The 24,672-nt window shown below is 42.1% G+C and overlaps 1 protein-coding gene across 3 annotated transcripts in view; it reads left to right on the top strand.

The window, feature by feature from the left end:
• KIF16B (kinesin family member 16B) overlaps positions 1-24,672 on the top strand; it is a 243,612-nt gene that overhangs the window by 16,274 nt on the left and 202,666 nt on the right. For all 3 annotated transcript variants that reach the window (XM_084622343.1, XM_084622344.1, XM_084622342.1), the window contains exons 2-3: positions 21,354-21,423; positions 24,208-24,321. In XM_084622343.1, coding sequence (XP_084478469.1) covers positions 21,354-21,423; positions 24,208-24,321 — 184 coding nt within the window. The remainder of the gene's footprint in view (positions 1-21,353; positions 21,424-24,207; positions 24,322-24,672) is intronic.

A 24,672-nucleotide genomic window follows, 5' to 3' on the forward strand; every position in this document is an offset into this window, starting at 1 on the left:
TCTGTGTTGATGTGTTATACCATGTTAGAGGAATCAAAACTCTGCTTCAGTTTTCAGAAACTGTATTGTCTGACACTTACAGGATGTGGTGTAGGTGTGGGTTAAAATGTTCGAAAGTGCGTAAGTCACTTTAGAAAATGAGCCTTTGAGCCAAAGTCAGTTACGCACTTTTGAAATATTCTACCTGTTTTGTTATAAGCTATGTAAAGAAATTTGGTCTCGTCTGGCAATAAAACCTAGTGGTATGGTTACAGAATTACTTCAATTACGCCTCCCAGTTTCAGGTTATTATAACTTCCTGAAATGTTTCTGGGCTGAAACATTCTCGTTAGTGTGAACCCAAATGTGAATTTTCTGTTGAAAACTCGAGGAAATCTTTTTGGCCATCACAGCTGGATGTTGTTGGGGAAAAAAAAATTCTAATTACACCTTCAATGTCATGGCAGCAGCAAAAAAATTAAGCCTGAAATGTACTTAATAGCCTTTACTGGGCATTAAATCCTGGTAGTAGTCCTTAATAAAGAGTTGTGCCTATGTGTAGTTTGGGCATGGCACAGCACTCCTTTTAAATTATGGCATAGTTTTGTTCAGTTTTTTGCTTCAGTAAGCAATGGGTTGCCTCTTACCTCTCCCCCATTCCATCTTGTATCAATACTGCGCCCAATCCAATATTAGAAGCATTAGTACATAGCACAAATGGTTTGTTGCAATCAGGGCTGACTAAAACAAGCTCTTTAGACAAAGCATCTTTTATATTCTGGAAGACTTTCTCACAGGCCTTTGTCCATACCAACCTGTCTAGTTTCCCTTTTTTTGTAAGGTCTGTTATGAGGGTCACAGTGTCACTAAACCCCTTTACAGAATTGGACGTGCTTCTTTGTTCTAGGGGCAGGTCAACTCCTAATGACTTCTACTTTTAAGGGGTCAGAGTGGCGGATCAACCCACTGCCCATCCTGTGCCCTAGGTAAGATACCTCTGCAGCCCCTGTTTTGCATTTGGACACCTTGACAGTGAGGTTAGCTTCTCTCGCTATTAACCTTTGTAATATACCATGTGCGAGTTTCAGTGTTCTTGCAGGGAGCTACTGAAAATAGCCAAGTCATCTATATAGGCTCTGGCAAATGTTTGTAACCCCTACAGCACCTCATTGATAAACCCCATAAAGATTGTGCCTGAATTTTTTAATCCAAAAGGCATAACTTTACATTCATAAAATTCAGATTCTACTATATACACAGATTTTTCCTGAGCATCAGCATCTAAGGCAATTTGCCAGTACCCATGAGTCAAATCCAGTATGCTTATAAATTGTGCACCCTCCAATCAGTCCTGAAAGTCCTCTCTTTGGAGTGTGGGGTAAGGATCAGACTAGGTGATTACATTTAGTTTCCTATAATCCACACACAATCTCATGCTTTCATCCTTCTTAGAAACCATCACAATAGATGTCCAAGGGCTTTTTGACTTAGTGATTACCATTTCCAGGATGCTTTTAACCGCTTCTTGAATCTGCTTCTGCATTTCCCCTTTAGCCCAGGATGCTCTGCTAGTAGCTGGGTGGAGCACCGTGGTTTGAATGGAGTGTACAATCTTGTTTGTTAAACCTGGCTGGTTGGAAAATACCTGTTTGTGGTGCTTTAAAAGGGCCAGCATTCCCGGCTTTCGGATTGGATTTAAACTCTCCCCAAACTCAATGCTTTCCAGTGGAGTTTCTTCTTTACAGTTGAGTCTGATCTTACGCGGGGGTTAGGTTCTAAAGTCAGCACGTAAGGTGAAAATAGCGTATAGTCAAAATGACCCTTGAAAATCCCTTAAATCATCCATAAAGTACAGTATACTGTACATGGTTTTGTGTATACAACCCTATACAGTAATATGTATAACGTATACAGTAATGTACAGTATATAATAGAGTACATATGCAAAATATAATTTTACAGTACTGTATTTTTAATTACATCAGAGAGAGAGAGATTGGTGCTGTACACACTGCGATGATTAGTCTTCCTCTTCCCCTGACAACACTATTGGGGGGTCGTCAGGGCTTGATGTCGATCCAGGAGACAGAGGTGATGGAGAGTGAGTCGTAGACAAGTGGTTGGCTCTGGTTCAGCTCGAGAAGTTGATTGCGTGGGCTCATCTGCTGCTGGTTGTTTTTCCTCGAAAAACATGGTGATCGGCAACTGTCACTGTTGTCGCTTGAGCTGCTCACACTTTTCTGGATACGGTCTCAAATCGTCCGTAATACTACGTGTGATTTTGAGGCTTCATTCCTTAGAGGGATCTTATTCAGAAATCATTCAAGTGTTTCGCTGTTTGGAACACTTCAGCAAATTTATAAAGATTCCAACTTGCTGGCTCTTCCTGTTCGTTGTCATCATTTTCGTCTTCTGTAGACAATTTTATCAGTTCCTCTAACTCTTCATTAGTCAATGCTTCTCTAAGGCTCTCAATTAATTCTTCAATTTCTTCCTCAACGATGTCGATGAAGCCGTAACTACCCACTTGTCTGGCCACCTGAACAATGCGTTTCACTTCTTTGTCAATGGTCGGGAAACCCTTAAAATCATTCACACGTTCTTTCCATAGGTTTTGCCAACATGCATTGACTGTTTCAGGCTTGATTGCATCCATTGCCTGTTTAATATAAGTGATGCAATCGGCAATGTTGAAGGACTTCCAACACTCCATCACATTAAGATTGGGATCAGCGTCCATAGCGCTACGTATCCGTAAGACGTAAGCCTTGTGTACGTGGCCTTGAAACAGCGAATCATGCCTTCGTCGAGAGGTTGGAGGGTGGAGGTGGTATTGGGGGGGAGAAGGATGACTTCAAAGTCATTATGCACAAACCGGAGTGCTGCAGGGTGGCCAGGAGCATTGTCTACGATCAGCAACACTTTAAAGTCAAGTCCTTTCTCTTTGAGGTACCTCTTGACCTCCGGAATGAAACACTTGTGGAACTAATCCAGAAATGCTGCTGTCACCCAAGCCTTTTTATTTGATTTCCAGAACACGGGCAGGAGACTTTTGTTCTTGCCTTTTAGGGCACAGGGATTTGCAGCCCTGTAGAGCAAGCCCGGCTTTATTAAATGCCCAGCCGCATTGCCACAAAACAACACAGTCACACGGTCTTTAGCTGCTTTGAAGCCAGGGGCTTGTCTTTCTGATTTCGAAATGTAAGTGCGGTTGGGCATTTTTTTCCAGAAGAGCCCAGTCTTGTTAGCATTAAAAACTTGTTCCGGAAGATAGAAGAAAAGGGCTATCTTTTTTTTTTTTAATTGTTCAGGGTAGGCTTTTGCTGCCTCTTCATTGGCAGATGCAGCTTCACCAGTAGTCTGCACATTTTTGAGGTTGAAGCGGTTCCTAAAACTGTTAAGCCAACCTTGGCTGGCTTTGAATTCCTTCTCCTCAGAAGGCTGTCCCTCTTTGGCGGGAGGTTTGAACAGCATGTAGAAGCGAAGAGCCTTTTCTCGCAACGTGTTGCCATTGATAGGCACATGTTTACGGTTCTTGTCTTCCAGCCATAAGTTTAATGCCTTTTCAGTCTTCACTAAAGTCTTATCACGCACCTGGCTCATCACCTTAGCAGTTATTGGAGTACTTGATGCCACAGCTTGACAAATTTCTCTCTCTCGAATCTTGATGGCACGGATGCTAGATTCATTGCGGCCATATTTATGTGCCACATTGGAGACCAACATACCATCTCTCTAAGTCCAACACAGTCAGTTTTTCCTCCAGCATTGGAACAGATCGCTGTTTCTTCAGTTGAGCACTAGATGAAGTAGTTGGCTTGCGTTTAGGGGCCATGTTGTACGAAAAATACGTCTCTTTAAACACTAGAATCACACTCCGCGCAGTGAGATGCTCACACTATGAGAGGCACGCGGGAACTGAGACTGACTGAGGGGACAGCAGATTCACGTCTCCCATCTCACGTTCGCTCCAGGGCATACACTCATTGAGTGGAATGGTGGGCGGACTCGCCGGCACTATTTATCTGTTTTTCTTTTTTTTTGCAGAGCGCGTATAGTTGAATTCGCGTAAGTTAAATGCGCGTATGATGTGTCTCCACTGTATTCTTTGACCGAATCAATTAAAAGGAAGGGAGAGTGTTTCCTAATCAGCACAACAGACCATATTTACTGCCATTTCCCTTTTATGAAAGCTTTTAACTTACTGATATGCACAGTTTGCACAGCTCCCCTGCCATGAGGCTTTCTTACATTATATGTGTGACCAGTTTTTGGGGATTGCCTATCCTGTTTCTTGTAGTCTACCCTGAGAGTGGCATTCTCTGTGGATTTACAACTAAAAGGAGTATTCTGAACTATGGACTGAGGACCTTCCAATCTTTTGGAAGATACCAGAGAGACTTTTGCAAGCCAGCAGTCTATTCTATCACTGCTACAAACCTTTGCAATCATTTGTATGTATATGATCTATTAACCATTTATAACTCTCTTATTTTCTTCTATTAATAAATTTTCAGTTAGTTTACTAAGGATTGGCTGACAGCGTGATATTTGGGTAAGATCTGAGATAGAAATTGACCTGGGGATAAGTATCTGTCTGATCCTTTGAGATTAGTAGAACTTCACATACAATGAATTGGGTTTTCAGTAACCTCTCACTCTATTATACCTGGTTGCCTAGATAGGAGCCAAGGGCTGGTATGCCTAAAGGGGACTGTGTTTGGCTTCTTGTTAACCCGTGTGATACTACAGAAGCTTTCTTTATACTGGTTTGGTGACTCTAATTATAGAATAAACCACCCGTTTTTGGGGATTGCTGCCATGTTTGTTGTAGTCTGCTCAGAATGTGGCATTCTCAGTGTGGCCCATCCCAAGCACCCAATCACAATATGTGACTTCACTGACTCTCTTTCAGTCACCTCAAAAGGTCCTTTCCAATAGTCCTGCATTTTGCTTTTCCTCACTGGTATCAGCACCAGATGACCAATATCAAAAGATCTTACTTCAGTCTCCTATCATCTAAGTTTTCTGAGTTTCCATTAAATCTTTCCACAAGCCTATTAGTTTCTGGATGGTAGAGTGCAGCCATGGTGGTTTACGCCACACAATTCCCATAACTTTTTAAAAACAACAGACATGAAATTTGAACCACAGTCTGTCAGGATTTCTCTGGGAAAATATACTCTGCTAAAAGTTGTAAACTGGCCATTATTTCAGCCTCAATATTAGACAAGGCAGTGACTTCAGGACACCTGGTGGCAAAAATCCACCACAAAAAGTATATTCCCCCCCAGAAGGTTGAGTAAGAGGCCTCACAATATCTACAGACACTCTGGCAAATGCCTCTTTAATAATAGGCAAAGGTTGCAAAGGTGCCTTAAAGTATATCCCTGTAAGTCTTTATGTTTCTGACGTATGTCATAACTTTTTCAATGATCTTTCACTGTCTGAAATACATGAGGTCAATAGAAGTTTTGCTTCAGCCTGTCACAGGTCTTTTCACTCCCATATGGCCCATGAATGGGCCATAATGGGCTATCTGGAGCAAATCTCTCCTATATCCTTCAGGCACAGCTATTTGCTTGCAAACCTTACCAGGTTTCAGAATAGCAGCCGTGTTAGTCTGTATTTGCAAAAAGAAAAGGAGTACTTGTGGCACCTTAGAGACTAACACATTTATTTGGGCATAAGCTTTCGTGAGCTACAGCTCACTTCACTGAATGCATCCGATGAAGTGAGCTGTAGCTCACAAAAGCTTATGCTCAAATAAATTTGTTAGTCTCTAAGGTTCCAAACCTTACCAGGACACTTCTTCTCTAAATAATAAACTGTGTAGTGTAGACAAGCCCTTACTAAAGCTTTATTAGCTAAGAAAAAGAAATGAGTTATTGAGAGGTTAAAAGAGACAAAATACATTAACAGGTGATTCCAAGTTTGTAAGTCCAATATGACAACAGAGATGTAGTAATCTGCTAGTTTTTCATAAATCTCTCGGGGTTACCTAGAATAGCTCTGGGGATCTCTGTCCAATCGAATCCATCAGTCCAGAGATAGAGGGATTACTCCCTGGATCCATTCTTACCCCTGTATCTTCCCCAGAAAGTGATCTGGCAAGTGTTTCCATCACAGCATGGGCTTTTCCTCTGTTGACTAAACACCATCTGAAACAATGACCCATGCTTTGAAGTTAGCATCCTTCTTCATTTACAGTTCCAAGGCTCCAATCCCATTTGATGGGTAAGTGTAATGTAAACACAATGTGATAGCCAGAAACAATCCTTCGTTAGTTTTCATGAAGCTTTACACATGAAGTAAAATCTCATCCTAATACTAACACACCTTTTATTTAGGATCAGGATGGATAAAAATCAATGATGTTTTTTTTAATTGGATTTTTTTTATTTAAATTGGATTTTTTTGATAAAATGCTTTTTGAGGAAAAAAATCTATCTAAAGATAGTTTTAATTAAGATACATTATATCTCAAAGATATCTCCTCATGGAATAGGGATCATAAATTCTAATTCTATAGTATGAGACAACATATTCATGTAGTGTTTAAGAAAAGTTTTGTAAATGAGTTCCAATAGTTCATGGATTAGGGACCCAATTTCATGGGGTACCAGGGACTTCTGTATAGATTATTTAGGTTAATCTTTCTATCTACCCAATGGGACTCAGTGCTCAGTCTAGAAGATAGCATCAGAGATGCTTAGTTTTGCAGTTCTCAAACTGGATTTGTGACTCCAGAGATAACTTGTTTGAATGCTTGTTTACAGCAAAAATGTTTTTAAATAAATAAATATACAGAAGTGAGAAATAACAGACCTCAACCCTATTGTCCCTCTGCAAATTTGTGTACAGAGTCAATCTCTTATCTCTTTCTAAACATGCACAGTTTCAAAAAGTTCAATGAATAGAAGATTGTTGGGGGCAGAATAGATCTGGACAAGGAGAAGAAGTCTATTGTGCCTGCTTTGAGCAGGGGGTTGGACTAGATGATCTCCTGAGGTCCCTTCCAACTCTGATAGTCTATGAGTCTGTGTGAGGAGCGAGGGACATATGCTTGTTTTGTTAAAATATTATGTTTGCTGTTGAAAAGAAAAATTCAGAATACTTAACATTGTTGTTTTAGTGAAATAAAACAATTTAAATGTCTGGTGATGTTCTCCTCCTAATACAGCATGGCAAGAAAATCCTCCAAATATTAATGATTAGCCTGTTTAATTCGAGATAATTCAGCTCCCACTGACTTCATAAATATCTGCTTCAATTACCTTTGGTAAATGAAATAACCAAACACTCATTCCTTTTTCTGATATAGCTGTAAAATTAATCTGAAAAGTTTTTCAAAATAAATCACTGTTTAAAAGTGTATAGTGTGTACCTTCTAAAAATGAAACTGACATCTATCTCTGAGTTGTGAAGAATATGTATTAAGGTTATAACAACCAACAAGAATGCACTCTTACCTAGAAAACCATGATTAAATAGTCTTCCTGACTAGTGGTTTAAATCGTATCCACCCTTTTTAGGATTCTCTAATTAGAGGGTATACACAATGTCATTACCTGTAATGTGATAGCAGATGATAAAATACAGAAGGTTAAAACAATACAATCAGCATTCCTTTTGATCTGTTCTAACAAGTGAATTGACTTGAACACACTGTGACCTTTTAGCATTTCTTTGATATTCACATACAAGTGAATTTCCCTATTGCTCTAGCCTGAGCTGGCAACCTGCTGGACAGCACCAAAAGGGCACCAAGTGGTACCTCAGTCTGTGAAAACTTAGGGTATATCAACACGGCAGAGAAAAACCCACATGTCTAGTTGCTGTGTAGAGATACCCTTAAGGTCTCCCCTTCTCCTTACAGGCAGCTACCAGCCATGTCCTGAGTCTCATTTACCTCTGGAAGCTGATCGTTGTAGCCTTTATCCATAGGGGATGCAAGTTGCAACAAAGTAAACATCCTTATATATCGCCTAATGTGAAAATTCTTATTCCTTTCTGCCTAAACTGTGCTTTCACAATGCAGTGTTGCAGCGAAGGTGAAAACCCTCTGCGCACTCTCCTAATTTGTCCCAACAGGGAAAAAATTGCTTTCTGATTCCTCAAACAGAAAAGGAGTACTTGTGGCACCTTAGAGACTAACCAATTTATTTGAGCATGAGCTTTCGTGAGCTACAGCTCACTTCCTCAGATGCATACCGTGGAAACTGCAGCAGACATTATATACACACAGAGATCATGAAACAATACCTCCTCCCACCCCACTGTCCTGCTGGTAATAGCTTATCTAAAGTGATCATCAAGTTGGGCCATTTCCAGCACAAATCCAGGTTTTCTCACCCTCCACCCCCTCCCACACAAACTCACTCTCCTGCTGGTAATAGCCCATCCAAAGTGACAACTCTCTTCACAATGTGCATGATAATCAAGGTGGGCCATTTCCTGAACAAATCCAGGTTCTCTCACCCCCCTCCAAAAACCACACACACAAACTCACTATCCTGCTGGTAATAGCTCATCCAAAGTGACCACTCTCCCTACAATGTGCATGATAATCAAGGTGGGCCATTTCCAGCACAAATCCAGGTTTATAATTATAAATTATAATATAATATATAACTATAACATTCATAAACCAGTCGGAGAACACTTCAGTCTCTCTAGTCACTCAATCACAGAGATGAAGGTCGCTATCTTAAAACAAAAAAACTTCAAATCCAGACTCCAGTGAGAAACTGCTGAATTGGAATTCATTTGCAAATTGGATACTATTAATTTAGGTTTAAGTAGAGACTGGGAGTGGCTAAGTCATTATGCAAGGTAGCCTATTTCCCTTTGTTTTTTCCTACGCCCCCCCGCCCCCCCCCCCGATGTTCTGGTTAAACTTGGATTTAAACTTGGTCAGTTTGGATGAGCTATTGCCAGCAGGAGAGTGAGTTTGTGTGTGTGTGTCCCCGGGAAAAAGGGGGTGTGTGAGAGAGCCTGGATTTGTGCTGGACATGGCCCACCTTGATTACCATGCACATTGTGGAGAGAGTTGTCACTTTGGATGGGCTATTACCAGCAGGAGAGTGAGTTTGTGTGTGTATGGGGGTGGGGGGGTGAGAGAACCTGGATTTGTGCTGGAAATGGCCCAACTTGGTGATCACTTTAGATAAGCTATTACCAGCAGGACAGTGGGGTGGGAGGAGGTATTGTTTCATGATCTCTGTGTGTATATAATGTCTGCTGCAGTTTCCACGGTATGCATCCGATGAAGTGAGCTGTAGCTCACGAAAGCTCATGCTCAAATAAATTGGTTAGTCTCTAAGGTGCCATAAGTACTCCTTTTCTTTTTGCGAATACAGACTAACACGGCTGTTACTCTGATTCCTCAAACAGGTGATCAGTCAGATGCAAGCAACCTGGGACCACAGCTCAATATACCTAAATCATGGTATGGAACAGATTTCAGAGTAGCAGCCGTGTTAGTCTGTATTCGCAAAAAGAAAAGGAGTACTTGTGGCACCTTAGAGACTAACCAATTTATTTGAGCATGAGCTTTCGTGAGCTACAGCTCACTTCATCAGATGAGGGCTGCTGGACACCTGGGAAGGCTTTAAATTGACTGAGAGTTAATTGTCTTCCTCTTCCCAGCTGGCCAATGGCAGTGGTGAAGACCCTTCCCTTTCTTAAAGCACAATTCCACATGCACTTTGAAGCACGAGGAGGGGCTAAGCTGCAGCATGTTCAAGCACTTCCACTCTGCCTCTCTCCAGGAGTTGGCCATCTCCCCTTTGGTCCAACCCAAGTTGTCGTCTTCCCTATCCTCTCATGTTAAGAGAGGAGTGACATTAGGAGGCTTTAGAGCAGCCTATACTGTATTTCTTGGCCTGAGAGGACCCAGCTGCTATTTTTTTTCTCTCTTACTCTCACGCAGAGAGAGAGAGACTGCAGATGTGTGACACACCTGCAGCAGAATCTTCCTGAACTACCTATGACAGTGGCTCTCAACCTTTCTAGACTACTGTACCCCTTTCAGGAGTCAGATTTGTCTTGTGTACCCCCAAGTTTCACTTCACTTAAAAACTACTGACTTATTTTTGTGTCCAATTTTGTTGTATCTCTGGTTGAGAACCTCTGGCCTAAACATCAGGGCCGTGAGAAAACTGGAGTGGAGAAAAAAGTTGTGGATACTCTTTTTTTAAAAAAATTTTCTCTTCAAACTGTGCATTCTAGGCTTTCATCTCTAGCAGGCTAAAATTGCACATTTTAAAAGAGGATTAGAAAATATTACATATGGAATACAGAAGTCAGTGTTAGGAGACTTTAACTTTTTACTTACTCTTACTATGTAGCTTTCAAGTTGGATTGACATAACTTAAATTTTATTTCAATTTTTGGAAAGTCTGTGGTGATAGGAATTTGGATTAATTAGAAGACCTCTTTTGCAAACAATAAATCTCCTTAAAGATAAATTACGGGCAAAGTCCTTCAACATGAGAGCCTTAGATTTCCATGTTGTTGTTTTTGTTTTATAGACAGTCTTCCAGATTTGTTTGTCTCTTCAAATAATGCAATTTTAATTTAGAACACAGTGTCTTTTTGGCCTTAAATTCAAGTTTCTGAAAATTATTGATTTAATATAAATGTGGCTAGCAAATAGTAGGCTGCAAAATTGCATGGCATTGCTTATTACTTGCTATGGTTTATGCTTTATGATTCAATAATTGTCACACCAAACAGTATAGTACAATAATTTTGTACTTGTGCTTAGTTATTGTTAAGATTCCTTTATGTAGTGGATAGAAAAGGAAAAAAGTTCATTGTTCAGAGTTTTAAAAAAATATTCGGTTAAGCTGTTGTTCAGATAGATATCATTCCCGTTACAGAAGTTATCCAAAGAATATAGAATGCTCTCAATCTAAGTAATTCAATAAGATATCGGGGCACAACTTTCTGTTAATGCATTTCTGAAGTGAGTTTCCAAGGTACAAAGTGAAGCTGAGCTCTTTCTATGACCCACTTTTTTTTGGGGGGGGGGTAGTTAAAAATACCTTGAATTGTCTTGGGTATTAAATGAACCTCTTGCTTTCAAACTGTAACCTCTCAGTAACACATCTGGACTGTGAACAAACAAAATAAAAAAGTCCAGGGCACTGTGCTTAAAGTATAAATATTGAAGGAAGAAGAAACACCCACTTTAACAAAAAGGGAAACTATTTTGTTAGAGTCACTTAACAAGTGCTCAAATCATCCTTGTGAATAGTTAATAGTACAAAATCCGACATCTGCTCTTCAATCAAAACCGGTACTGCTTGGTGTTGGATTACTTGTCTGCAGTTTAGAATATATTCTTGGGACTTTATCACAGAACCTTTTCCCTTTCCTTTTAGCATGCTTTCAAGGAAAATTAGTAGCATCTTTTATGAGAGTGAGGCTCCCTGGGCAAGTTGAGTAGTCTCTGTGCTGCCATTCTGTAACTGACTTGGAAGTGCTATGAAATAGATCGCCTTTAAAACCACTGTGTTTGAAAAGGGCTTTGATTGTTTCCTGTGTGTATTTTCCCCCCTTTTTGTTTTTTATTGATACCAGAACATGTCTTGTTCCTGGTACTGTTTCTCTTCCTAAAATTTTCCTGTGACATCACAATTGATTACTATATAAGTAATTCAGTGATAAACATAAAACCACGCCTTCCTTGTGGGAATAAGCATCAAGAGCAGATGAATACCTCATGAGTAATCAAATAATAAAGAACAAAGACAGTTGAATTATTTCTAGGTGTTTACCAATTTTCAGCAGTATCTTAAAGGTGAACTGTGAAGCAAAGGCAAAAATTGTGACCTTTTTCTGCTCTATGTATAAAAATTATGTCCCAAGATTCCCCTTCATTTGTTTATATGTTTGTTGTGCAAGGTCTTTCCAGTTCTTGGTTCCCTTTCCTTTCTATTAAATGAGAAATTTCACAAAGGCTTGTGAAGGACTGGAATAGTGCCATCACAAGAGGATGTAATGAGTTGTACTCTGTCCCTTGAAATTTGGGGGGATAGTGTTTAATGGTTTGGCTTGGATTACATGCCCACGCAGTGGAAAAAATTCCTCTTATGTGGGCTGGCCAGATCTAAAGTCCAATTGTATCGTACTAAGAAGGACTACTTGCCTGCTTTCTCCCTCTGTGGAGCAGTTGAGCAAAGAACTAGAATCTTGATGGGGAATGGGTAGTAATGCACCGAATAGAGAAAGCAAGAGTGGAAACATGACTCAGAAATGTGTCTCTAAGGGTATGTCTACACTACGGAATAAGGTCGAATTTATAGAAGTCGGTTTTTTAGAAATCGGTTTTATATATTCGAGTGTGTGTGTCCCCACAGAAAATGCTCTAAGTGCATTAAGTGCATTAACTCGGCGGAGCGCTTCCACAGTACCGAGGCTAGAGTCGACTTCCGGAGCGTTGCACTGTGGGTAGCTATCCCACAGTTCCCGCAGTCTCCGCTGCCCATTGGAATTCTGGGTTGAGATCCCAATGCCTGATGAGGCTAAAACATTGTCGCGGGTGGTTCTGGGTACATATCGTCAGGCCCCCATTCCCTCCCTCCCTCCGTGAAAGCAAGGGCAGACAATCATTTCGCGCCTTTTTTCCTGAGTTACCTGTGCAGACGCCATACCACTGCAAGCATGGAGCCCGCTCAGGTAACCGTCACCCTATGTCTCCTGGGTGCTGGCAGACGCGGTACGGCATTGCTACACAGTAGCAGCAACCCCTTGCCTTGTGGCAGCAGACGGTACAGTACGACTGGTAGCCGTCATCGTCATGTCCGAGGTGCTCCTGGTCGCCTCTGTGAGGTCGATCAGGAGCGCCTGGGCAGACATGGGCGCAGGGACTAAATTTGGAGTGACTTGACCAGGTCATTCTCTTTAGTCCTGCAGTCAGTCCTATTGAACCGTCTTATGGTGAGCGGGCAGGCGATACGGACTGCTAGCAGTCGTACTGTACCATCTTCTGCCGAGCAGCCATGAGATGTGGATGGCATGCAGTCCTTCTGCACCGTCTGCTGCCAGGCAAAGATCTAAAAGATAGATGGAGTGGGTCAAAACAAGAAATAGACCAGATTTGTTTTGTACTCATTTGCCTCCTCCCCTGTCTAGGGGACTCATTCCTCTAGGTCACACTGCAGTCACTCACAGAGAAGGTGCAGCGAGGTAAATCTAGCCATGTATCAATCAGAGGCCAGGCTAACCTCCTTGTTCCAATAAGAACGATAACTTAGGTGCACCATTTCTTATTGGAACCCTCCGTGAAGTCCTGCCTAAAATACTCCTTGATGTAAAGACACCCACTTTGTTGATTTTAGCTCCCTGAAGCCAACCCTGAAAGCCGTGTCGTCAGTCGCCCCTCCCTCTGTCAGAGCAACGGCAGACAATCGTTCCGCGCCTTTTTTCTGTGTGGACGCCATACCAAGACAAGCATGGAGGCCGCTCAGCTCACTTTGGCAATTAGGAGCACATTAAACACCACACGCATTATCCAGCAGTATATGCAGCACCAGAACCTGGCAAATCGATACCGGGCGAGGAGGCGACGTCAGCGCGGTCACGTGAGTGATCAGGACATGGACACAGATTTCTCTGAAAGCATGGGCCCTGCCAATGCATGCATCATGGTGCTAATGGGGCAGGTTCATGCTGTGGAACGCCGATTCTGGGCTCGGGAAACAAGCACAGACTGGTGGGACCGCATAGTGTTGCAGGTCTGGGACGATTCCCAGTGGCTGCGAAACTTTCGCATGCGTAAGGGCACTTTCATGGAACTTTGTGACTTGCTTTCCCCTGCCCTGAGGCGCATGAATACCAAGATGAGAGCAGCCCTCACAGTTGAGAAGCGAGTGGCGATAGCCCTGTGGAAGCTTGCAACGCCAGACAGCTACCGGTCAGTTGGGAATCAATTTGGAGTGGGCAAATCTACTGTGGGGGCTGCTGTGATGCAAGTAGCCCACGCAATCAAAGATCTGCTGATATCAAGGGTAGTGACCCTGGGAAATGTACAGGTCATAGTGGATGGCTTTGCTGCAATGGGATTCCCTAACTGTGGTGGGGCTATAGACGGAACCCATATCCCTATCTTGGCACCGGAGCACCAAGCCGCCGAGTACATAAACCGCAAGGGGTACTTTTCGATAGTGCTGTAAGCTCTGGTGGATCACAAGGGACGTTTCACCAACATCAACGTGGGATGGCCGGGAAAGGTGCATGATGCTCGCATCTTCAGGAACTCTGGTCTGTTTCAAAAGCTGCAGGAAGGGACTTTATTCCCAGACCAGAAAATAACTGTTGGGGATGTTGAAATGCCTATATGTATCCTTGGGGACCCAGCCTACCCCTTAATGCCATGGCTCATGAAGCTGTACACAGGCAGCCTGGACAGTAGTCAGGAGCTGTTCAACTACAGGCTGAGCAAGTGCAGAATGGTGGTAGAATGTGCATTTGGATGTTTAAAGGCGCGCTGGCGCAGTTTACTGACTTGCTTAGACCTCAGCGAAACCAATATTTCCACTGTTATTACTGCTTGCTGTGTGCTCCACAATATCTGTGAGAGTAAGGGGGAGACGTTTATGGCGGGCTGGGAGGTTGAGGCAAATCGCCTGGCTGCTGGTTACGCGCAGCCAGACACCAGGGCGGTTAGAAGAGCACAGGAGGGCGCGGTACGCATCAGAGAAGTTTTGAAAACCAGTTTCATGAGTGGCCAGGCTACGGTGTGAAAGTTCTGTTTGTTTCTCCTTGATGAAACCCCCCCGCCCTTTGGTTCACTCTACTTCCCTGTAAGCTAACCACCCTCCCCTCCTCCCTTCAATCACCGCTTGCAGAGGCAATAAAGTCATTGTTGCTTCACATTCATGCATTCTTTATTCATTCATCACACAAATAGGGGGATGACTACCAAGGTAGCCCAGGAGGGGTGGTGGAGGAGGGAAGGAAAATGCCGCACAGCACTTTAAAAGTTTACAACTTTAAAATTTATTGAATGCCAGCCTTCTTTTTTTTGGGCAATCCTCTGTGGTGGAGTGGCTGGTTGGCCGGAGGCCCCCCCACCGCGTTCTTGGGCATCTGGGTGTGGAGGCTATGGAACTTGGGGAGGAGGGCGGTTGGTTACAGAGGGGCAGCAGTGGCAGTCTGTGCTCCAGCTGCCTTTGTCTGCAGCTCAACCATACACTGGAGCATACTGGTTTGGTCCTGCAGCAGCCTCAGCATTGAATCCTGCCTCCTCTCATCACGCTGCCGCCACATTTGAGCTTCAGCCCTCTCTTCAGCCCGCCACTTACTCTCTTCAGCCCGCCACCTCTCCTCCCGGTCATTTTGTGCTTTCCTGCACTCTGACATTATTTGCCTCCACGCATTCATCTGTGCTCTGTCAGTGTGGGAGGACAGCATGAGCTCGGAGAACATTTCATCACGAGTGCATTTTTTTTTCTTTCTAATCTTCAGTAGCCTCTGGGAAGGAGAAGATCCTGTGATCATTGAAACACATGCAGCTGGTGGAGAAAAAAAAAGGGACAGCGGTATTTAAAAAGACACATTTTATAAAACAGTGGCTACACTCTTTCAGGGTAAACCTTGCTGTTAACATTACATACATAGCACATGTGCTTTCGTTACAAGGTCGCATTTTGCCTCCTCCCACCACGTCACTACCCCCTCAACCTTCCCCCCTCCCCGTGGCTAACAGCGGGGAACATTTCTGTTTAGCCACAGGCAAACAGCCCAGCAGGAATGGGCTCCTCTGAGTATCCCCTGAAGAAAAGCACTCTATTTCAACCAGGTGACCATGAATGATATCTCACTCTCCTGAGGATAACACAGAGAGATAAAGAACGGATGTTGTTTGAATGCCAGCAAACATACACTGCAATGCTTTGTTCTACAGTGATTCCCGAGTACATGTTACTGGCCTGGAGTGGTAAAGTGTCCTACCATGAAGGACGCAATAAGGCTGCCCTCCCCAGAACCTTTTGCAAAGGCTTTAGGACTACATCTAGGAGAACGGCAAATGCCAGGGCAAAGTAATCCTTTCACATGCTTGCTTTTAAACCATGTATAGCCTTTTAAAAAGGTACACTCACCAGAGGTCCCTTCTCCGCCTGCTGGGTCCAGGAGGCAGCCTTGGGTGGGTTCGGGGGGTACTGGCTGCAGGTCTAGGGTGAGAAACAGTTCCTGGCTGTTGGGAAAACCGGTTTCTCCGCTTGCTTGCTGTGAGCTATCTACAACCTCCTCCTCATCATCTTCTTCGTCCCCAAAACCTGCTTCCGTATTGCCTCCATCTCCATTGAAGGAGTCAAACAACACGGCTGGGGTAGTGGTGGCTGAACCCCCTAAAATGGCATGCAGCTCATCATAGAAGCGGCATGTTTGGGGCTCTGACCCAGAGCGGCTGTTCGCCTCTCTGGTTTTCTGGTAGGCTTGCCTCAGCTCCTTCAGTTTCACGCGGCACTGCTTCGGGTCCCTGTTATGGCCTCTGTCCTTCATGCCCTGGGAGATTTTCACAAAGATTTTGGCATTTTGAAAACTGGAACGGAGTTCTGATAGCACGGATTCCTCTCCCCAAACAGCGATCAGATCCCGTACCTCCCGTTCGGTCCATGCTGGAGCTCTTTTGCAATTCTGGGACTCCATCATGGTCACCTGTGCTGATGAGCTCTGCATGGTCACCTGCAGCTTGCCACGCTGGCCAAACAGGAAATGAGATTCAAAAGTTCGCGGTTCTTTTCCTGTCTACCTGGCCAGTGCATCTGAGTTGAGAGTGCTGTCCAGAGCGGTCATAATGGAGCACTCTGGGATAGCTCCCGGAGGCCAATACCATCGAATTGTGTCCACAGTACCCCAAATTCGAGCCGGCAACGTCGATTTAAGCGCTAATCCACTTGTCAGGGGTGGAGTAAGGAAATCGATTTTAAGAGCCCTTTAAGTCGAAATAAAGGGCTTCATTGTGTGGATGGGTGCAGGTTTACATCGATTTAACGCTGCTAAATTCGACCTAACGTCCTAGTGTAGACCAGGGCTCAGTCACAGTTTCTCAATTCTACTCCTGCATCAGTACAGTTTATGTACCAGCCCACCTCATGGCTCTGCCTAATGTCGGATCCTAGCCCTATAGAAGTGAAGAAGAATTATAAAATCTGTGAGCAGATAATCCGCTTGTCAGGCATACAGACTAATGTTAGTGTACCTTAATTTCTGATGTTGGTACTCTTGATCCTGAAACAAGGGGCTGATATCTATAATAATTCTCCAGAAACTTTCCCCCTACGGTCTGGGTGAATATCTGAATTTAGTAGTACTAGAGGGTTAATACTAAATACTTAGTTGAGCTATTTCCTGACATCTATGTCAGGCAATTTACCTGCCTTGATCACTTTATAACATTGGTTCTGAGCCAAGCCGTCATAGGTTGTAAGCTTAATTATAGAGCTTGGCATGGTGTATGAAGTGGCAGTGGTGAAAGGCTGAAAATTGGAGTGGAGCATTAGCTTGAGAACAGATCTGATTTCAGAGGAAACAAGTTCTTTCAATGCCATAAATTATCATGCTATTAAATGTGAGCTTGTTTTGGTAGCCTTTCCCTTTATTTTACTTTGTATAATCAAGGGAACGGAAATAGAGGCTTGTATCTTATTTGTGGTGATGATGTGTTTTTGGGCAGTGTTTGATGCTCGTGTCTAAATTGTGAACTACTGCTCAGGTTGCATGTAAGTACTGACCGGCCCCCCCCCCCTCCTCCCCGCACTTAGTAAGGCAACTCCCATCTTTTCATATGCTGTGTATTTATACCTCCCTACTGTATGGTCCACTCCGTGCATCTAATGAAGTGGGTTATAGCCCACGAAAGCTTATACCCAAATAAATTTGTTAGTCTCTAAGGTGCCACAAGGACTCCTCGTTTTCACCCAACATTAGTGCAACAAGGGCCCAGTTCCTGCTCATCCTGTTCGCAATAATAGTGTCACTGACGTCACTAAGGTGAACAGAGTTATTATTCCCAAGGTGTTATGAATAAATGCCTGTTATGAATAAATTGCATAATACATTGCATAAATTGAATAATAAATATTCTGTTTTAATATGAAAATTTGCTTTGAAGTATTTTGCAATCCATTCACACTTAGAACTCTGCAAGACTTTCCTTTCCACTGGAAAGACACGTGGACCAGAATTACTTAGTTTTTCACTTGATTTTGTTTTAATCTTCATTATTTTTTGGGAGGGAGGAGAAAAAAGGAGAAAGGGGAAAGAGAGTCAACAGTAGCTTCACTAAATTTAGTTAGCTCCGTGCACCCAAAAAACCCCCAAACCTATTGTGGTAATGAAAAACATCCAGATGGAATATTTACAATGTTGCCAAAAAGAGTTTTAAATATAAAAATGTTCTACCTATTGTTTTCACAAGAAATCTTCAGTCACTTATTTTTGTGGTAACAGTGACAACATTTAAGGTTTCAGCACTTTTCTTTTACCCTATCAATTCAGTGTTTTAACCGCTTTTACTTTGCTGTGTGTCAGTCAGATATGATTATTTATTTGCTAGGTGACTTGTCGATCTGATATTTGTAGCAGCTGATGTGACTTTTGACTAATATTGTGAATATAATTTTGTCTGGTTTACAGCATTACTTGCTCTTTTAGTTTAGCTTTTAGATTTCACACATTTTTATAATGCACGGGATGTTACGTGTAACAATATTTTTAATGGATAACCTTATCAAAACAAATGTAATTACAAATATACATGTGAACGACTCATGTTTTATAGTTCGGTATAATGAAATCAAATCTCTGCAACAGGTTGGCACATGCTGTTCCCAGGAGCTGAGTTGGCTCTTTCCTGATATTTCAAACATGCATGAATGCTGATTATAATATAATTGCTAACACTTGAGAATGTTTTCCAAGATCAGTTATCCAAATAATTCTCCAAGTTGCCAGCCACTAGAGGGGTATGTGTGAGGGAAACTGGTCTACTGAGATTGTAGCTTCAAGTGTTCATGGGAGGGCATATGTCAGGGCTGTAATTATATTATCCCCTGCCCTGTCCTGGCTTTTCCAGGGTTGGATCTCCTTCATGTCTTCCCTACTCTCTGCTGCAGAATTGGACAGATTTTTGTGGAGCAGCTGCGGGGGGTGGGAAGTTAGACTATAGGAGGAGAGAAGCATGCCCCCTGTGGCTACAACCAAAGTCTCTAGAGCTGTCAACCCCAAGTATTTAAAACACTTTGTCCCCTCCCCCTGCCCAAATCATTAGCATTACAAAGTACATTTTGGGTTCTTGATGTTTGCCATGAAGCAGTGGTGGGCAACCTGTGGCCCATCAGGGTAATCCGCTGGCAGGCCACAAGATAGTTTGGAACTGTGAACTGCAGCCCCTGGGAGGTGTGGGTGGCTGTGCCTGTGGATGGTCAGTGTAAACAACCTGTCTCGTGGCCTGCCAGTGGATTACCCTGACGGGCTGCGTGTGGCCCATGGGCCACATGTTGCCCACTGCTGCCGTGAAGTCTAGTTTGTTTAAATGAAAGCTGAGATTCTCAGATAACCACCTGATTCTAGCAGCTGGGGGAGGGATAGCTCAGTGGTTTGAGCGTTGGCCTGCTAAACCCAGGATTGTGAGTTCAATCCTTGAGGGGGCCATTTAGGGATCTTGTTATACTAATAAAATAAAAAGCAGCAGGATCTTATTAAAGAGGAAAAGGCAAAATGCCACATTTATTGTTAATACAGAAAGAATAATACTAAGCAGTTAGTTATAGCTATAATATTCCATTTAATTTCATATTTATTCACACATTCATTCATACACGCACATACACACAGGTGCTGCAAGGTTGTTATCATAGTTACCAGCCTTAGAGTTGCTCATGCCAGGCCACTGGCCAGGTGGCCTGGACATGAGGAGGGAGCAGGGCCTTGTCAGATGCTCATCTGATGCTTCTGGAAGTTGGTTTGCAGAATCAGACCCCAAAGTTCTCACCTTTCTAGAGTCCATTTTTATAGGAATTTCTTCCTAGGCCAGTCTATGGGAATTTCTTCATCATGCTGTTGCTGAATCAATCATCAGATGGCACATTCCTGACGGCTCCATGCTGCCAGATGTTATCTTGTTCTTTGGTTCTCCATTCTTGAGGCTGTTGGGTGGATTCCAGTCTGCCCTCCGAGGGTCCTCTGGTTATTTCCACTTGACGCCTTCTTCAGCCGATGGACACTGGATTCTTAGGCTGGCACCTCCCTAATCATTCAGTTATTATCCACACCAAGCATCCATCCACATACATCCTCTATCTCTATTTTAATCACAATTGTTAACAAAGCGAGATGAATACAACAAAAGGGTGGGGAGTCTCTGGGTGCTGTTTCTGTTGTTACAGAGTATTGCTTTGAGTCTCTCCCTGTGTGAGTAGTTGTTGTTACAAAGAATTGCTTTGAGAACAGATGCTGTCTTAGAATGTACTAACACAGTTAGCAGCTTACAAGTTTCACACATAGAGGGAGAGAAACAGTACCAAAAAACAAGAGACCTCTTAATTAGTAATACCCTGGAATTTAAACTATGGGGACTCAAACTCATTTGTGATTTTAATACAGAACTTCTTTAATATGATCCAACAATCTGGGGCAAAAATTGGGGATTGGTCCTGCTTTGAGCAGGGGATTGGACTAGATGACCTCCTGAGGTCCCTTCCCACCCTGATATTCTATGATTCCATAATCATGAAAAACACCAAATACCGTAAAAAGAACAGGAGTACTTGTGGCACCTTAGAGACTAACAAATTTGTTTGAGTATAAGCTTTTGTGAGCTACAGCTCACTTCATCATCATCACCAAATATTGTGAGACTTTTTAAGTAAAATTGCGAGAGTTGTCAACACTGAGTCTCTAAGGAAGAATTGCAGTTAAAACAGTACTCAGTCCATTACCTAGGCCATGTGGCCAAGTTGGGTCCTGGTTCAGGCCAAAACAGAACTGTTGCCAACTCAGTGGAAAGAGTTACGGTTTCCTTCATAATGCTTTATTTCAGAATTCATTAGAGCTAGCTGGAGAATGCTCCCAACAACTTCACCAGGCTTTGGCTCAGATCTGCCAGGAAGAGAAAACTATTTATTAATTTATGTGTCTAATCAAACTTCTGGCATAGAATTTTTCCTAGAAGGGACTTGGAAACAAGCCCAGGCAATACAAATATATCAGAAATGTAAAGCAATTTGCCTCAATGCAAAAAGAAATTGACTAATATTCATATACAGTGCTAAGTAGTTAATAAAAACAGTTCATCTTTGATTGCTATGTGCAATATAAAGTTTTCTTCAACATACTGAAATCATGCTTTTTATTTACAGGGAAAAGGACCTGGATGCTAAATTTATTATTTCAATGGAAAAAAATAAAACAACGATCACAAATATAAAGGTGAGTGTTCTAATTTGAGAAGGAAAAATTATAACCAAGTTAGCCATCAAAATAAGGTTCTGATAAATAGACAATTGCTGGTGTCCATTTGATATTAGGGAGAGGCCTTTGGTCTCTGGGTTATCTACATCTTTGAAGTGCTGTCTGGGGACCAAGATAGGGAACAGGTTTCAGAGTAGCAGCCGTGTTAGTCTGTATCCGCAAAAAGAAAAGGAGTACTTGTGGCACCTTAGAGACTAACCAATTTATTTGAGCATAAGCTTTCATGAGCTACCGCTCACTTCACCGATGAAGTGAGCTGTAGCTCATAAAAGGTTATGCTCAAATAAATTGGTTAGTCTCTAAGGTGCCACAAGTACTCCTTTTCTTTTTGCAAGATAGGGAAGTTACTATGGTTTGTTGTACAAATTTAATTTGAAAGGCAATCCATAGGATCTGTTCCTTAAGTATTTCTATTGCTGTGGCCATTCACTTAGCTGGAGGATGAGTGCTTACAATGGAAAAAGAAACATTTATACCCTGTTCCTAATGAACTCCCAATTTTCCATCCTGCTGCACAAACAGCCTTCAAAAATTGTAGTGAAAATTTACTAAACCAGGTGGAAGGTCTGCTTGTCACTATTTACTAGGATGATTTCAAAATCTTATTAAATTTTTCTCACTTGCCAAAAGACAACTAACTGCACCAGGTATGCAGAATTTTTCAAGGTGTGCAAAACTCACCTGTAAATATTTAAAGATATTAAAGTTATGCTGATGTTCTGAAAGCCCCTAATGACAAATGTAAAAGAGGCTTTCCACACATAACTAATTTAAAATCATTTAAGATCCTAGTTGTGCTGACCATCTCTTACATAAACTATGCTATTACATCTGCTATCAGGAGTTAAGCTGGGTCCAAATACCCCACAGGGGTTATACCATTAGATTTGTATTTATACGGAGTGGCTTTACAAAGACTTTCTTAATACCCCTGGCTTCTGGGATTTAAGAAAAAATGTATAAAATGAAATATATTGTGACTATATGTGAGATAAATGAAAAAATTGGTGAAAGATAGCATTTAAGTTATCTGCATGCACTCTTGCTATCCTCACCACAGATGTGGTATCCCAACATTGTGTACAGTTGGGCAGCATAGGAGTAGGAATTGACTGGTGAGATTTTTATTTCAAAGGAATTTGAAATGGGAATGAGGGAAAGGTACAATAAAGTTAAAATATGCTAAATAATCGTGTCTCTGTTACTTGATGGATTCAGTACATTAACATACTTTTAGCTCATTTAACAAAATGTCTTAACTTTTATTTTATATATATATATATATATAGAGAGAGAGAGAGAGAGAGTGTTACATAATCCTCTTTAGATGTTTTTCTTTGTGATATTGTAACACCTTCTCATCAGTGCTTTATAAACACTATTCCAGGGGTCTGGGGCCCACTGTGGGGGCTGTGAGCAGGTTTCAGGGGGTCCGTCAAGCAGGACTGGCATTAGACTTGCTGGGGCCCAGGGCAGAAAGCCGAAGCCCCATTGCCTGGGGCTGAAGCCTGGAGCTCCAAGCCCTGCCACCCGTGGCTGAAGTCAAAGCCTGAGCAACTTAGCTTCACAGGGCCCCCTAATGCCAGCCCTGGCTTTTATATGCGGAAAAACAGTTGTTGTGGCACAGATGGGCCATGGAATTTTTATAGCGTGTTGGAGGGGCGTCTGGAAGAAAAAGGTTGAGAACCCCTGCACTATTCTACCTGATGCACCTTTCATGTACACAAACCTTACAGCCATTTTGTAGCTGAGTAAACCAAGGCACAGAAGTTGAAATACTTTTCTTAAGATGACATAGTGAAATGATTTCGGAGTAGCAGCCGTGTTAGTCTGTATTCACAAAAAGAAAAGGAGGACTTGTGGCACCTTAGAGACTAACCAATTTATTTGAGCATGAGCTTTCATGAGCTACAGCTCACTTCATCGGATGCATTGTATGGTAACACCCATTGTTTCATGTTCTCTGTGTATATAAATCTCCCCACTGTATTTTCCACTGAACGCATCCGATGAAGTGAGCTGTAGCTCACAAAAGCTTATGTTCAAATAAATTTGTTAGTCTCTGAGGTGCCACAAGTCCTCCTTTTCTTATAGTGAAACGAGTGGCAGAGCTCGCGATAAAATCCAGTGTCCCTGACTAATCCCCAGCTCTTAACTACATTATGCTCCTTCCCCGAAAGAAGAATTGTGTCTGACTCAGATAGTAGTACATATTGCTGGTGTCATGAGCAGTCTGTCTCCAGCATAATAATAGCCTTAAACTGAAGGCGCATATGGCCATTTTAATTACATCTGTGCTTTCATATACAATTCAGTTTGTACGTGGCAAAGTGCTTGTTCATTAAATAAATGTTTGGAATATTGTCTTAAATTCTGTGTCGGAAATTTTAACTTACAATAACTAGTAATGGTAAACATTATGTAGTAACATAACAAAAATGAGCCATTACATTAAAAGTAATTTAAAATAAAGAGTAATATGCCTACAGTGCTCTTTTAATAAGACTATCCCTTTCTTATGAAAGCTGGTGTTACTTGCTAACTTTTTTCACCACTAAGTATTGTATGTATATTTGTTAGAATAACAAAAAGGGACAGCCTTTCATTAAGATGCTATCTCTTTGTGTGCTCTTGTATGAAGTTTGCATTCCAGTCATCTATATTGCAAAATGTCCTTTGAATTAATTACTTTATCTTGCAACATGCAACTCATTTTTTGTTTGTTGGTTTTGTCTTCTGTAGATACCAGAAGGAGGAACTGGTGACCTAGGAAGAGAACGGACGAAAACATTTACCTACGACTTCTCCTATTTCTCAGCAGATAGTAAAAGTCCTACCTATGTGTCTCAAGAAGTGGTAGGATTTTTAAACTTTTAGAATTTATTTATTTTTTATATTCAAAGAATTATGTGACCTTTTCTTCCTTTTACAGTTCTCTCTGCCCAATTTGGAAATTCCCTACGTGTTTGAGAGAAGCGTTAGGACAGCCAACACAGCTAGCTATGTTTTCTTGCAGTACAGAAGGAGTGCCCATTGTCTGGTTCTCTTGTTTTGTTAGGTTAGGTCAGGTTAGTGAAATCCTCAGTAAAGCTATTACTGTGCTGCCTATATTTGTCACCTAAAAACTTAAGAAAAATCACCTTCTGAACACCAAATACATCTGCTTAATTCAAAAAGACACACACATTCTGTTTTTCCAGGTAAAAT

The sequence above is a fragment of the Lepidochelys olivacea genome, assembly GCF_965140295.1.
Source record: "Lepidochelys olivacea isolate rLepOli2 genome assembly, chromosome: 3".
Lineage (NCBI taxonomy): Eukaryota > Metazoa > Chordata > Testudines > Cheloniidae > Lepidochelys > Lepidochelys olivacea.